General features: G+C 32.6%; 1 protein-coding gene and 1 long non-coding RNA gene across 7 annotated transcripts in view; one reads left to right on the top strand and one right to left on the bottom strand.

Moving 5' to 3' along the window:
* The window catches only part of LOC105143417 (uncharacterized), a 30,119-nt gene extending 21,966 nt beyond the window's left edge, over positions 1-8,153 (top strand). The window contains exon 5 of the long non-coding RNA XR_015546843.1: positions 8,139-8,153. This is a non-coding gene — a long non-coding RNA (uncharacterized LOC105143417). The remainder of the gene's footprint in view (positions 1-8,138) is intronic.
* Ipo9 (Importin 9) overlaps positions 1-9,291 on the bottom strand; it is a 39,616-nt gene extending 30,325 nt beyond the window's left edge. The window contains exons 1-5 of one of the 6 annotated variants that reach the window (XM_087411607.1): positions 8,725-9,291; positions 8,080-8,634; positions 6,792-7,025; positions 6,342-6,711; positions 6,009-6,256 (exon numbers count right to left, since the gene is read on the bottom strand). In XM_087411607.1, coding sequence (XP_087267733.1) covers positions 6,009-6,256; positions 6,342-6,711; positions 6,792-7,025; positions 8,080-8,415 — 1,188 coding nt within the window. In that variant the 5' untranslated portion in view covers positions 8,416-8,634; positions 8,725-9,291. Of the gene's footprint in view, positions 1-6,008; positions 6,257-6,341; positions 6,712-6,791; positions 7,026-8,079; positions 8,635-8,693 lie in introns of those variants that run through there. The other 5 variants (XM_011051740.2, XM_011051739.2, XM_087411605.1 and 2 more) reach the window with 5 other exon arrangements.
* Positions 9,292-16,481: the final 7,190 nt, after the last annotated feature.

Genomic DNA, 16,481 nt, shown 5'->3' with positions numbered 1-16,481 from the left:
ACAGATGACTATAACTACAGATCTACTAAAGATATTTTAAAATTGGATATGTCTCTAGGTCAACCAAAGTTACCACTTTCTTTCTCTCTAATAATAACTGAGCAACTTTTATTTAAAACATTTTTTCGTATCTTTTATATTTTACGATATTTCATTTGTATATCGCTTAAAATGACTCATCTTGTGTGTGTGTGTGTGTGTGTGTGTGTGTGTGAGTGAGTGTGTGTGTGCGTATGCGTGTGCGTGTATGTGTACGTGTGTGTGTGTGTGTGTGTGTGTATATATATATATACATATATATATATATTATACATACATATAGAGTATATCATTTTAATTGACGCACTAAAATATTTCTTGAACAGTGCATTTTGCATTATTTTATTTCCATTTAGCAAAAAAATTATTTCTACGTAAAAATGAAAAAAAGAGGTAGAACCTTCAATGATTTTGATCTTGACAAATAATATTCAGGACATGATTTTGAAAAACATTCAGAAAGAAGTTTTAGCCGTCGATCGGGCAATTTGGATCATGCTACCGGCGGTACTGTAACTTTCCAGCATCATAACTAAAAAAGAATGCTTAATAAAAAAATATTTTCTTATGACGTTTTGGAAAAACTCTCGAAATCAGCTAATAGATTATAGAAACAAAAATAGGGTATTCCATTAAAAAAAATCGATGTGACCTTGACCTAGCTTTAGCGACGCCACCCATAGTCAAACTGATAAAAATTAGTAAATAGACCGAATTTCATAACTTTTGTCGAAACAATTTTTCTCAATGTTTTTTTCAATAACCATGTTTCCGAGATAAAAATTTGTAATGCTTAATTTGAACACCCGAAATGTGTATTCGCACGCACGCACGCATGCACGCACGCACGCACGCACGCACGCACGAAAGAAACGACTGAAAATAAAATAAATTGGTTAGACAACGAATAATTATAATATTTAGATATTATGCATAGTTTTTATAAAATCTTTAATAAAATTATAAAATGACGTACATGATCACACATCGAGTCGCGCCATGTATGCGCTGCTCCTGATCCATGCTGGAGCGCTCATTCGCTTTATTAACTTAAAATTGCTCTCATTTAAAAAATACTGTTTGAACGCAATTTTACTAGAGGAAAAAATTGCTTCTTTTGGCATATACAATCACGCTGTGCAATCCGTGTCCACGAATTTTGAAATACTGTGCGTGCGTGCGCGTGTCGTGCGCGTGCGTGTGTGTACATATATACACAGAGTGAGTAAAATGTTTTAAAAAACCAGTGAAATATCTTGAAAACTAAGCATTTCCGAAAGAAATGTTTCCTACAAAAGTTGTAGGGTTTTAAATGATGTATTCATTGGTCTGGCCATCAGTCTGATCTTGGATGGTGTCGCCAAGGTCAGGTCAAAGTCACATCGATTTTTTTAATGACACACCTTATTTTTGATTCTAGAATCTAATATCTGATGTCAAGAGGTTTTTTCAAACAACAAAGTTATTTTTCATAAAGTATTTTATGAGGCTTGAAAGTTACAGCACCACTAACATTTCCCCATGCTTAGCATTACCCAAGATGAACGACATGAACGTGTCAGGACTCCCCTTTGGAGTGTTTGATTTACGCGAGTCCCTCATGTCTTGTAACGCTATAAGCACGGAAAAATGCATGCAGTCAATCTGGAGCTGGTTAATTATCAAACCAATCCAATTAATAACAAAATAAAAAATAATAAGAATATAGTATGTATAACTTTGATTTCCCTTCCGTTTCCCCATACACGCTCCAGTAATCGAGAAATTATTAAAAATTCATTGAGAAGTGATATCAAATCAAGTTTTTAAGTTTTTTAAATCTGTTTTCTATCCGTAATCCGCTTGAATCAGTAATTATGAATTAATTATTTACTTTCTGTATCTCATCTAATGTGCATAGAAATGAAACGTGCCAATCCAATTAAATCCGTAATTACATATTGGTAATTTTTTTTTGGTAATGTTCAACGCAATGAACGTGCGACTAATTCGTTTAAATTTAACGTGCGTTTGAAGAATTGTCTAACATGGGAGACCACCCAACCAACTGTTAGTCATCGATCTCGGAAAGTGATATTGTTGAAAAGCACGCATCACATAAATCATTGCCTCCCAAAAACCCCAATGTGATATATGGAATGTGTAACATCGTGGATCCATGGCGACAAGATAATTTCTAGATATAACCCTGATCACGATAGTATTATCCGGGAGTCATCTTGTCGTCATGAATTCGTAATGTTGTTTACTCTATGTATAGTACAGGAAGAGTTCATTCAGGAAGAAATGATTTATATATCTGTGATCACCTTAGTGCATACTTTCCAATAATAAATCACTTTCTGGGATTGTAGACTAGCATTTCATTTCTGAATCTATTAGGTGTTGGAATTAATTCGTAGCGTTTTTTAATGAAAGAATGTTATTTATTTCACATGAGCATTAAAAAATACATTAATGAAAGTACTTCCCATCACTTGTAAAACGCTACGAATTAATTCCAACACCTAATATATAAATCCACTAGAGATCACAATATTATATTTATCTAGAAACAGATTCAGTGTATTCAATCTCTACAAAATTTAATACCTTTTCCGCGAATAACGCGGATTCAAAAACTTGATTCATACGGATTTATCCAATCCAATACGTTTTCGTTTGACGAGGTATGTACGCTTGTATGTTGTTGCGTACACACACACCCACATACAGGACATTAAATCCGACTGAATACTCTCCACGTGGCACACTTGGATAATGCTAATGTCGGCAGTATAGTAACTGTTAAGTTTTGTAATTCGCAAAATGCTTAATGTAAAAATAGGGGTTCCCATTTAAAAAATATCGATCTTGACCTGACCTTTGTGGTGATGTGTGTGGTATGGTGTATGTGTGTTCTCTATATAAAATCCATTATTTTCACCTTCTTTTCCCCAAGAAAACCTATAACTTTTATATAAAACTTTTTCTGGTATCTCTCTTAGTTTTTGAGACATCCACCTGGGGCGATTAAAATACCTCACTCTGTACATATAATTGCGTGCGCTGATTATTAAATGAACTTAAATAGACAATAAGTAACACATTTATCAATTAAAGAAATGGTGTAGTACGTAAGGAGATTACTAATCCGGAGGTTCCAGGTTCAAATGTCACTAAGGCAAGAGTGTCTTTCAAAACTAGTTAAACAGTTAATTTCAAATAATTCGCTACAAACGTCTCGTATAAAATTTCTGTTTAAAAAAAGAAATAAAATTTGTAAATCTTAAATATGAATTATTTTTTTTCGAATACTGAGTGTCAAATATAAATGCATTCATTTTCAGGGAGTCCAATCTATTTCATGAATTGAATCCATTTTCATGGATTTAAAGTAGGGATTTAGATGGATTAAAAATTTCCATTTCAATTCATTTTCATTTATTGATTGCGATAGCTCATATAGTTCCTCTGTGGATATCGGTAGGATGTAGATCCTTGTACATTCCCTGAATATCCGTTGGATAATTAAGAACATCCAAGGAAGATTGTCATGATATCCAAAAATGACGTCCATTGGATATTATTAAAATAAAGTATCCTATGTGAGTTTAATCGGATTTTAACTAGAAAGTCAAAGTCGTGTGACTTTCATACAGTCAACATTGTTTATCCAACTAATCGTTTTAATCGCTATACAATTACAAGGCGTATTCGGAAAGATTACATTTTACAAAAATCGAGAAATGAAGATTTATTAATAAAACTTATATGACATGTTACACAAATAAAGCACTATTTTTCCACGTAATCGCTATTCAGTTCCAAGCATTTGGTGAACCGTGATATCAACTTTTGTATTCTTCTATCACATGTTTCTGTCGCCACCTCCCTTGACCATTCACATCCTTCACCTCATCAGTAAAAAAACATTTCCCTCCCATGTGTTCTTTCAACAGGATGAAAAAAAAGTCACTTGGTGCTAGGTTAGGACTATGGGCAGGATGGTTCAGAATATCCTAATCAAAACTATTGAGGAGATCGATCGTTTTGCGCGCGGTGTGGGACCGAGCGTTGTCATGCAACAGACACATGTCCTTTGCCGCCCTCTCCTCTTGTTTTGGATGACCCGTCGAAACTTTGAGGGTCACGCAATATCTGTCGGCATTAATGAATTGATCTGGAGTCAAAAAATTGGAGGCAAAACAATCGATCTCCTTAACAGTTTTGGTTGAAATATTCTGAACCATCCTGCTTATAATGGCGATCTTTTCTACTAACAAAGAGATGAAGAATGCCGTGTGAATGATCAAGGGAGGTGGCGGCAGAAACGTGACACAGGAATACAAAAGTTGATACCGGCTCACCAAATGCTTGGAACTGAATAGCGATTACGTAGAAAAATAGTGCTTTACTTGTGTAATATGTCATATAAGTTTTATTAATAAATATTCATTTTTCGATTTTCATAAAATGTTGTAACCTTTCTTTCCGAATATGCCTCGTATATAACTAGTTTCCATATGACTACCTATGTCTTTATTGTAATTCTCGACTCCCTTTGGCAGGATCTAGACCACTTGGTTTGACAATCGGTGTGTGGGGTGTGTGTGTGTGTGTGTGTGTGTGTGTGTGTGTGTGTGTGTGTGGGGAGGCGGGTGTGTGTGTGTGTGGGAGCGATTCACTCATTTCTTCCCAAATGGAGCTTGAAAAACAATTCTTACATTTTCACTAAAGATGGCTCAAAATGAAGTCGAAATGTTTAATACATTAGCTTATTGTTAAGAATACATGTAATAAAAAAATTGCGCTTCAATTACTGCGCTTGACTTCCAGTTGCCTGATTTATTCCTATTATTTTGAAATATTAAATTTATTTGATAATCTATTGCAATTGTTTTGTTATTTAAAGTTATTTGATTTAAAAGAAAACTTTAAAAGGCATTCTGAAAATAATGTTTTACAAAATTAACTTTTTATTTAACTCGAGTAAATTTAACTTGAGTAAATTCAATCTTAATATGACTTTAACTAAATTAATTTTTCATTCAATTTAACTACATTAATTTTATAAGTCATTAAGTTTAACTTAATTTAGTTTAAAAAAAATTAACTTACTGTTATTTACTAAAATGTAAATTATCCGCGAAATATTCAATTGGATATTGCGTCACGCATATAATGAAATTGCTTAAATATATTTTAATTCTATAATTATAACACACTGATTAATTACTGTAGTTTACTCACTTGCTTTTATGTATTAGTTATTAATTGAACTTTGAAAGTCCATTAATACTTAATTTTATGGTTAAAGCAATTTAATATTACTGATGGATAATAATCATAAGTTGACAATCTAAATGCAGTAGTTGAAAAAAAAATATTTTCTGCACACAAAAAATACGCGGAAACGTTTGTGTTTGCTACGCAGCAAGGGATATTAGCTAATAAACTTCTAGCTCTTATGGAAAAAGAAACGGCGTTGCAAAAGAAACGCAAGAGCCAAAGTTCTAGATATATCAAAGTAGCGCAAAGATTTTTCATCTTTGATTTAATAACCATATCACATTAAAAAAAATTTCTAATAATATTAAGCGCTACATCCATCAAGTTGAAAATGGCGATCAAAATATCCTATAGGAAAGTTATTGGCAATTCGGCTCAGATAAAAGGATTATTTTGGTGTTATTTTGATATATCTAGAGCTTTAACAAGAGCATCTCAAAAGCGTCCTCTTGTAGTAAAAAAATTATTTATAAAATATATAATTTTTAAAATATATAGTTTTGAATATAGATATTAAAAATACTTAAAAAGTCATACTTTTAAAAATAAGAGCATCTAAGAATTTAAGAAAATTGTGAGCAAGTTTAAAATTCCTGACTCTTTTATATTTTTGACTTTTCCGAGTTTTCTCTGATCAATTTAATTTCCATGATTTTTCCCGTTTCTGGGTCTGTGGCAGTATATCTGAGTGTACTCACTGTTAAAAATTCTTGAGCCGAGATTCGGACATTATAATCAAAAGTGCACTCGTCCTCCTCAACAAATTGATTCGGATTGGTTGTCCATTGCTGGATCTGGTCGACTGTTATTTGCATAAATATTATTAGATAATACATGATTTCTGGTAGCATATTATCCAACAGATTCATAAACCTCTTACGATCCACAATAGTTTGAACAAACTCGAAAATGGCAATAATCAAACTGTTGGAATTAATTATTTCGCCTGAAAAATATGTATACTTGTAGGAAAATATGTATACTTGTAGGAAAAATATTGATTATTGATTATACAAGAGAATAATATATACCATCAGAATCAATTTCTTTATCATTAATATTTTTATCAGCATTGACTGTTATTTCTTGATAAGTCTTTGCACTTTGACATAAAGTTTCCCATATGGGTGGCAGCATTTGAGGTAAAAGCTCCGATATATATTTAGGCAATTTCATAACAAGACAGTTTATAGCTTTAATAATATCTGTTTTGAATCCACAATCACTGGTTTGACCATTAGGCACTCTGAGGCACTCAACAAACTTTTCACAGAACATAGGAATGATTGGCTGCAGATACTGTTCTATAAATCCCTTCTCATACGCTCCTGTATGAGCAACCAAAGTTGTAATCGTTATGAAGATCTCAATTGCACGTCCCCGTGTTCTAATTGAATACTGCTGCAAGAAATACAAAGTTAGAAATATAATAAGATGTATAAAAGAAATATGTAGATGTTTTGATCTTTTATTAAAATTACATTTTCACTTTGAAATATCCTGTACATCTCTTGAAGAATAACGGGTCCTACATTAGGCAATTGAGCATCCGTCAAATCTCGGCTAAATTCCGTTAACACTCTCATTGCTCCATGAACAGCATATTCGCTCTCTTCTCTTAAACAGCTAACAAGTACATCAAACAATCCAGGCCAATTCTCAGGCCAATCCCAATGTGCTATACCAGATATTGCATAGGCTACTGCAGTTCGTACCTAAAATAGAGCCCTGTCTGACATCTTGCAAATCAAATGTAAATCGAAATATTTTACCACTAAGTAAAGATACAAATACAATTATGCAGAGTAAATCAGTTAAGTCTACAATGTGCTTTTTGTTTTCTGTTTTCTGCTTTTTGCTATTTTTTTTATATCTTGTCTTTTTGCTTCTTATTTGGTTTTTTGTTTTATGTCGCCCAAGATAAAAATTAACAAACTTTGAAGGAAGCAGGAGACATGTAATAAGAAATGCAACTATCGATAAAATGGTTATAAGGAGGGAAAAAACAAGGGATAAAAAGCAAGAAACAGAGAACAAAGAGTACATTGTAGAATAGGCTTTAATGTATTACAAATTTATATCTCAGAAACAAAACATTTTGGAGAAAAATGTTTTATACAAAAGTTGTATGATTTGAAGAATATAAGATGATGCCATTAGTTTGTCCTTAAGGAGTTGTTTAAAGATCATGTAAATCAGCAATTTCTTAAATCAATTTCTTAAATCAATTTCTTAAATCAATTTCTTAAATCAATTTCTTAAATTATCTATACAGGATCTATAATAGAAGTCATGATGGTCATAGGTTATCTTAAGTTGTAGAAAATTAACCAATCACAATCCAATATAATAATAATCGACTATGATTGATCAATTTTTTACGACTTAAGATCCTACAATCACTACAACTTGAGACTCCACGATCGCTACACTTCTATTGTAGACTACCCTGTATTATAACTCAAAAAGTACTTAATGAAAAAATATTTTATTATTATGTTTTGGAAAGCTTTCAAGAATAACTAAGAATATGCAATGAAATATACGAGGTTCCATTTAAAAAATTTATAATGCTTTACGTGATCTTCAAATAATTTCCCCAAGGTCAAACCAATGGCATGATCTTATGTCCTCTTTCAAACTAAATTTTTGTATGAAACATATTTCTTTAAAAAGCTTTGTTTCTGAGAAATAACTCTATAACACTTTAATTGATTCACTCTATATAAAACATTATTTTTAGTTAAATTAATTCTTAGAATAAATTACCTTACTAATAGATTCTCGAAGTCCTAAAGGAAGTAACTCTTTAATCCTTTCTTTAACAGCATTATCAAGCTCTGGTGGACGGAACTTCTCAGCTAACGAGCACCAGTGCGTCTCAACATACTGTTTCAACAAAACAGAAGCTAATTGCCTGATTGGCAAATGACTGTTGGGATCAATGACAAATTCTGTCAGATGTATACCAAACTCCTCAGTCACCTCCAAAGCTTGAATTCTTTGCTCTGCTGCTTTGCGAGTTTCATGATGTGGCGACAAAATTCCAGTTAATGTTTCATATAGAGCTTCCTTCAGGGAACCTTGTATATCGCTAGCGGTCATTATGTAAAACAAAGACTGGCTTATCAGCCAGCATCTGCAAGACAAACAACACCCTCGAAAATCAAATATTCAATTGTCCGTAGTTTACTTATCTTTGAAGTATTTAAAATTGCAGAGCAACTGCTATTCTGCTATTAATTGTTTTGCTCCCGTGTCTGCTCTTTTCACATAATGACAATATATGATATTTCGAAGCATCTGTGTGGGAGATTACATCATCTGTATAAACAAGTGAAAACAGAACGAGTCAGATTAAATAAGGATAAAATGAACATTACGTTACTCAATACTGTTATGTGTGATACACACGTCACTTCATGATTTTCAGAAATGAATAAACAGTCACAGATTATAAGACTCTGTCCTCGTGTCAAATTGCTATTGATTCAATTATCTAAAATTTCCTATTACGCGCAGATAGTCGCTGTTATTTTGGATCGATACGAATGTCAACGGATGTAACATCGATTCTCACAAACACGTAATAAATAATGTTGCTACATACGAGTGGGCGAACACACGTAAACACAGTTCTGCTTACAATACCAGAATTACTAACGTTTGCTGACCGGCCGTGCATTAACGTTCAAATTGAAAGCCGGTTCAGCAAATTGGTTACGTCCATAGCAGGATCACCAACGTATAGCTATATCTTCACCCTAGACACTGACAAGATCACAGTAGTTCCGAGTTCCGATAGCTATGTCGAAAATATTCTTTTTAGTTACAAGGTTGGTAACGGTGTAACTAACAGCTGTTCCGTTATTAGCAAATGGAAACTATGGTATCAGTTAATCTCTTAAGGTATGTGTGGCTCGTCACTCATATTCAGCAACAAATGAATCACGTGATTTCGTATGTTAATCTTGAATGTCACTCATATTGGGTCATCTAAAAAGTATCCGCGGTTTTTTGTCACTAGATGTGTTGATGGTCATATATCTAGTGACAAAGTACCGCGGATACTTTTTAGATGACCCAATATATTGTACAATAAATGAGATAGCAGCGCGCGCGATAAATTTTTGACGGCAATTATATTAATTGTATTGTATTGTATTATGTAAAGTTCAAAATGTCATCAAAAACGGTATTACGATTGGATCTGTCAAGTTGATGTGATTGTGCATAACAAAAATAAAGCGAAATTACGACAAAATAGACTAAGGATGAAATCACACAGTGTGGAATAGAGAATGCGTCATTGAAACAATCATTCAGCTATTCCGCATTTGATGTTGCAGAGTTATTATTCTTGTAATAAACCGTCGTATTTTGAGAGGTTAAAATAATTTGATGCTGATTGATATGATGAAATTGCGTAATGTCGAGACGAATGAAGCAAAATTAAAAAATCTGAGTGCATAAATATAGATATCAAGATCAAAAAAACAATGATGCATTACGTGCGATTTCAGTGTGCTCTTTTCCGCACTTCGTCATTGAAGTAATCAATCAGCGCTATTTCGCACTTTTCCATCACGCCAGTTTTGTGTGCTATGTTCACATGATGCGGAAAAATGATAGTAAATGCGTTAAAGCAGTTCAAAAAATTGTCACGAAATTATTAATTGTAAAACATTAAATACTACAACAGTGATAATTGTTTTTACAATTTGAAAAATTATATTTTATTTTAATAAGCAAATTATTAACAAGTAGTAGTTTTTAAATTATATTCATGTGAAGTAGTAGTTTTTAAATTATATTCATGTGAAGTAATAGTTTTTAAATTATATTCATGTGAAGTAGTAGTTTTTAAATTATATTCATGTTGGATACATCTTTGACGCATCATGTGAACATAGCACACAAAACTTGCGTGATGGAAAAGTGCGGAATAGCGCTGATTGATTACTTCAATGACGCATTCTGTATTCCGCAGTCCTATTCCGGATCGTGTGATTTCACCTTAATAGCATCGGTATGCATTAATGAATGTACAAATTGAAAAGAAAATATAAAAAAAGAGAATATATTTAAAAAGAAAATATAAAAAAAGAGATTTTGGGTTGATCCTTTATTTGAAAGTTAACGTGAATATGGATAAAAAAATTATTAAAAAATTATCAACGAAAAACCGGTTATATGCTTCCATACATCCATGAGTCGAAATACTCTTTTCATCTACGATCATTTCACATATGTCACAAGTACAATAGCCATCTGAAAATTTCATGAAATTATCACAAATAATAACAAATAATACAATAATTAAATAAAAATATAATAATTAAATAATAATAATAAATAATAATAATAATTTAATATACAATAGTTAAATTGGTATAATTGTAGCGATCATAAAGAAAAGTCGGTATAAATAAAATTGGAAATAAAAATAAAAATAATTAGGGTTAAATGAGATAAAATCGCATGGAACAAATTTTTCATTGATAAGACATTTATATTTATTTATTTATTTATTGTGATAATTATTTAGAATAGGGACATTACTACGAAATTTGATAAAAATATATTTATTCGACACGTTTTCTCTCAAAATGAAAAAATCTGACAGAAAAACATGATATGCTTCACGAAGCGAATTATTAAATATTAGAGAGAGTTACGTTCGGAAATATTACCCGAATGCTCCCACATATCATTTTATCTTGTGTTTAATATTGGATAATAAGATAATACACGAAGACACTCGAGTGACGTTTACATTACGCAGCTCTAATAACTGTTCTGATAAAAAAAACCTCATTTTTCTAGCCTGAATAATCGCTTCATAAAGCAGACTGTCACATTTTTCTACTTAATTCTACTACATTCTCTCATTTCGAATGGAAATGTATCGAATGAGTATATTTTTATCAAGTTTTGTGATCATATTTTAAAGCTACATTCTGAAACGTCCTCTCCGAGGAAAATTTTACTTGAAATACTATATGTCGTATGTCTTATATATATATTTCAAATAAAATTTTCCTCTAAAAAAATGTTTTAGAATATAACTTAAGTAAATATCCTTATTATACTTACATCCTGTTTCACATTTAAACATATTGTTTCACATTTAAATCTTTGCATAAGAGCAATGTCGCTAAAAGTTGGATTAATCCAATTTTTCAACAGTGGCTCCGAGGGTTTAATCCAGATCAGAATGTAAGAACCAACCAACTACAATCGAGTATTTTTCTGTTACAGTTGAACGACAGGGGTCCTATTCTTGAAAAGTATAGCTTTTCAAGAATAAGAGCCCTGATCCTGATTAAACCCTCGGTGGAAACTAGGTCAGTGTCACTGGCGACAAGAAAATGAGCAAATTGAGGGAGAATTCATGTGATTATTTATCGTTGCGACAAGCGACACCATGAAATTGTACTTTTAGGGTGCCGTTCCACACAGAATTGGGACAACAGAACGGATTTCTTACTAAGAAATTGAATTCACTACAATTCCGTTCCGTTTCTCTACCCGTCCCATGTAGCTGGAACGGAATGGAAGCAGACGGAATGTTATCTCGGTCGCAAGCTAATTTGTTTAATTTAATCGATATTTCGTTATTTTAATGCGACTAAAACAGTAATATGCAATAATTTGTGCAATTATCTTATCTATAACATTACTTTGAATACTCAAAAATACTGAATTATAAGAGTGAGATATTTTGTTTCCAAAATTCCATTTCAACTATATGGAATGGATAGAAAAAATTTTTACGAAACGGAATGGCATGTTCAGCTGAGTTGGTTGAATCTAAAAATTGAAACCAATATTCAAAAATTTTTTTTGTAAATCTACAACGATGGATGAAGAAATAGTGTTATTACTAATGTTAAAATTATTGCGAAAGGCAAGAAATATGTCAAATTGGCATGCTATTCCTATATTTAAGAGTGTGCGAAAATTTTATTTCGCTTATAACGTTTTATTGCAACAGAAATATATAAGAAAACGAAAATTCTGAATACAGTCAATGTTTACACAAAGAATGAGGCGTCTCCAAGACGCAAGTGACAATTTAATCTTTGAAATGCAAATGACCAATCGTGAGAAATTCTTCAATTACTTCAGAATGACATCGGAATTATTTTAAGAATTGCTGGTATTATAATTAATTGGACTATATACATATAAAACAAGAATATGTTGTATTGATAAGTTGTAAAAATAAAAATTATTATTAATTTTCTTCTTCAAAATTATTAAATTCTCAACCGTCAACAATAGCAAGATCGACATAGCCTGCAATCGACATGATATTCCGTTGATTCTATATCGTTTCTATACCGTTCTGGCCATGATTCCGGTAGTTCCATAGAAAAACTTCTTAGGGGCTTCGCACAATAAAAGGAACAGAGAACAGAGAATAAAAATTTTAATTTATCAGAAACTGTGTATTCCACAATACATGAGTTCTGGTAGATTGAAATTCTTATTCTCTGTTCTCTGTTCCCTGTTCCTTTTATTATGTAGAGTGTATCCCTTACGAAATGCTAGTGAACTCATTTCTAGTAAGAAATTCGTTCCGTCGTTCCAATTCCGTGTACACTCGCGGACAGAAATATCTTTACACATTCAAGATGGATGCCTTTTAGAACACTGTCGAACCGTATACGAATTTTATATGATCCGACAGTGTTCCGAAACGCATCCATCTTGAATGTGTAAAGGCATTTCTATCCGCGAGTGTACATGGGACGTCATTCTTACAGAACATAGCTATGTTATAGCTCCTGCACACTGGACGCGGAAACGTTTGCCGCGCGGCTAAATGAGATGCGGTAACCAATGAACACTTTAGCCGCTGTAAGCTTATTGGCTACCGTATCACATTTTGCTGCGCGCCAAGCGGTTCTGCGTCCAGTGTGCAGAAGCCATTAGTTATAACGTTACCAACTTTATAACTAAAAAGAATATTTTCGACACAGCTATTGGAACATAACCAGTGTAAGAATGCTTTCTATTTAATGACATAAGTCGACACAAGTCGACACAAGTGTCGTTCTATCTTTGCCACTTTGAATGTCAACAAGGATAGAATGAAATCACATGGTGCGGAAAACGACTGCGGAATAAAGAATGCGTCATAGAAGCAACCAATTAGCGTTCTTCTGCGTTATACCGTATAGCACTAATTGGTTGTTTCAATGACGCATTCTCTATTCCGCAGTTCTTTTCTGCACCATGTGATTTTACCCTAACGGAGAAACTGTAGTTTCTTTGTTTTGATTGGGATTGGTGCCACCAAAAACATGTTAATGATGCGCAAGCAAATATGCGCGGCTGAATAGAAAACGAGATCTTGTCCCTACTGTATATTTTTATATTGGGACGAAATAATACTATTGTGTTCTAAATTTACTGCCAGCACTGAAAATGCTACAGGCTGTTTCAAAATTGACTGCCAGTACTAAAAATCAGCATTTTCAGTGCTGGCAGTAAATTTAGAACACGGCCACAGTTTACGTTATGTGTACTATAGATTTTCAGTATTGGCAATCAATTTTGGAACATAGTCTAAACATGATGGAAATAGAAATCCTCTAATCATAATCCTCAAATCTGTTCGCGTTGCTTGCACTTTTTGCACTCAATATCTTCGCTTTTTTTTTTCAAAGCCAAATATATTGTATATCTATTTTAAGTGCAAAAATATTTGGAGATTTTATTAGATGTACAAATAAGTTTCCGCCATTTTTTATCAAAAATTAAGCATTTATTGTGAAAGAACGATACATAATGTTTTATTGATGTAAGTCAAAATGTAAGTGCAAGTTCTTTTTGCGTTTGGCACGAATCTTCATTCAATAATGCTTTCAATTCCGCGTCTTCGTTTTGGCCTTCCGCTATGTTCTTTGTCTTCGACGTCAAATTCACCGTTCTTAAATTTTTGAAACCATTCACGACAACTTCTCTCACTTAAGGCAGCCTCACCATATGCTTCTACAAGCAATCGATGAGCCTCAGCTGCAGATTTTTTCAAATTAAAGAAGTAAATCAAAAGTTCCCGCAAATGACGCTTATTCGGTTCAAAACTCGGCATTTTCGCACAAAAAAAAATATATGATGCTGATACAAAATCGCTAGTATTTCAAGGTTATGTTGTTGACAGATGTCCAATCTTACGATATAATGTTACGATATAATTTTACATCAGACAATTTTAACCATAGCTTGCTAGTGACCGTCTTTTGTCAAACGGTGGAAACTTATTTATACACCTAATATATAACGCGAACTTTATGGATCAATGACTAAAGCCCAATGTCCACGATGCTAAAACTGTCCAAGTTCTCGGATCAAGAACTGTATAGCCAATCAGGTTACAGTTTTTACGGAAAACCAGCAAGTTAATTGGTTACACATTTCTCGATCTGAGAACTTGGACTGATTTCTAGCATCATAGACATTAGGCTTAAGGCACTAAGTATGTAGGTATTCCTATCCGCTATTTTGATTCTACTTGATTGCATAGTATGGTCGACAAAAATGCTTTTATACATTCAAGAGGAATTCGTTTTGGAACACAATCAAAACGCATATGTACAGCCGATCACAGAAAGGTTGCAACACCTTTTTTTCGATGGGTTTTGGAATTAATGTAATGGTAATTTGTTTACCGAACGATAGGTTTTTATTTATGGATTTACAAATAAGAACCAATCGCTTGATGAGTAGACTGCATTTTAAAACCCACAAAAAAAAGTTGCAATCTTTCTGTAATCAGTTGTATTTATGTACACTCACCGATTAAAAGGTTGCACTTTTTTTTAATGAGTTTTGGAACGCAGTCTGCTCACCGAGCGATTGGTTCTTACTTATGGATCCATAAGTAAAAACTGATCGCTCGGTGAGTAGACTGCATTCCATAGAAAAAAAAACCATAGAAAAAAATCTGTTACAATCTTTTAATCGGTGAGTGTACATACTGTCAGTTACTAAAAGGTTGCAACACTTTTTAATTCGATGGTTTTCGGAATGCGCAAAAATTCTGACAGCAGATCACCATCTTTGAACCTATAATCAGTGGTTATGATGGGTTATAATAAAGCGGGGAGCACAAACTTTTGCATAACGTAATATTGTATTATATATAAGAAAATGAATCAAAGTCTTTCATTTCCTTCCTTTCCATGAAATAAAGAATTCTGATTGGTTGAATTTCTTATGCCTTATGTGTTATGCGTTATGCAAGAGTTTATGCTCTCCGCTTAACTCAAAGTGATGCAGAATCGTCTTGTACACGATGAAATGAAAAAGATGTATTTGTGCGCAGCAGAAAATTCTTAAGATACCCTTCGGATACCATAAAATATATAGTGGTAAGTAATAATAAAGTAAATGCTAAATTTATTTTATAAATTTATTTATATTTTCAAAAATAACATGTTTGTTAAATAACATGTTTATTATTATTAAAAATTAAAAGTAATAACATAATATTATTATTTAACTCAATAATAATATACAAATTTGCTTTCGCAACAAATTCAACGATCGATCGCTTCTCCGGCAGGACAATCAATTCCAGCGAGTGATATCAAGACAAATGGAAGAACTTTATGCAGTTCTTCGCCTATGCATCTACCGCCGATGTCACGGGCTATCAGAAACAATTTTCCTGCACTTCTAAAGCTGAGTTTACATTAATTGCAAGCCGATCGCAAGTTTGTTGCGACAGTCAATATAAAGCATTGATTTCAAAATGCAAGCTTCAAATTGGCTGTAGCAACAAACTTGCGATTAGCTTGCAACTAATGTAGTCCGGCTTAAGGGAACAGGAGAATCGAGTTTCATCTAAATTACGTATTAATATAATCATTTATTTCTTGGTATTGTATTTGCTAATACTTTATATTTTAATTATGTATTTTTAATTTACGGTAATGTTTTAATTAAGTTACATATAACGTTACCTGCAACATCGATGAGTAATAAGTACAATAGACCTCGTTAATTTTTTACTGTCATTGCGTTGGCATAGGATATTAGAATTCTAAGTGAGTAATTAATATAAAAAATGATAATATAAATAAATAAGATAATAAAATAATAAAAATATAAGTAATAAAACAATTATTAAATAATAATAATTGATATAAATAACTTCA

Source organism: Acromyrmex echinatior, chromosome 12 (assembly GCF_024713525.1).
Source record: "Acromyrmex echinatior isolate Ae372 chromosome 12, ASM2471352v2, whole genome shotgun sequence".
NCBI classification, from domain to species: domain Eukaryota; kingdom Metazoa; phylum Arthropoda; class Insecta; order Hymenoptera; family Formicidae; genus Acromyrmex; species Acromyrmex echinatior.
Note: the sequence above shows the minus strand (reverse complement) of the source record. Positions and strands in the feature narration are given on the sequence as shown.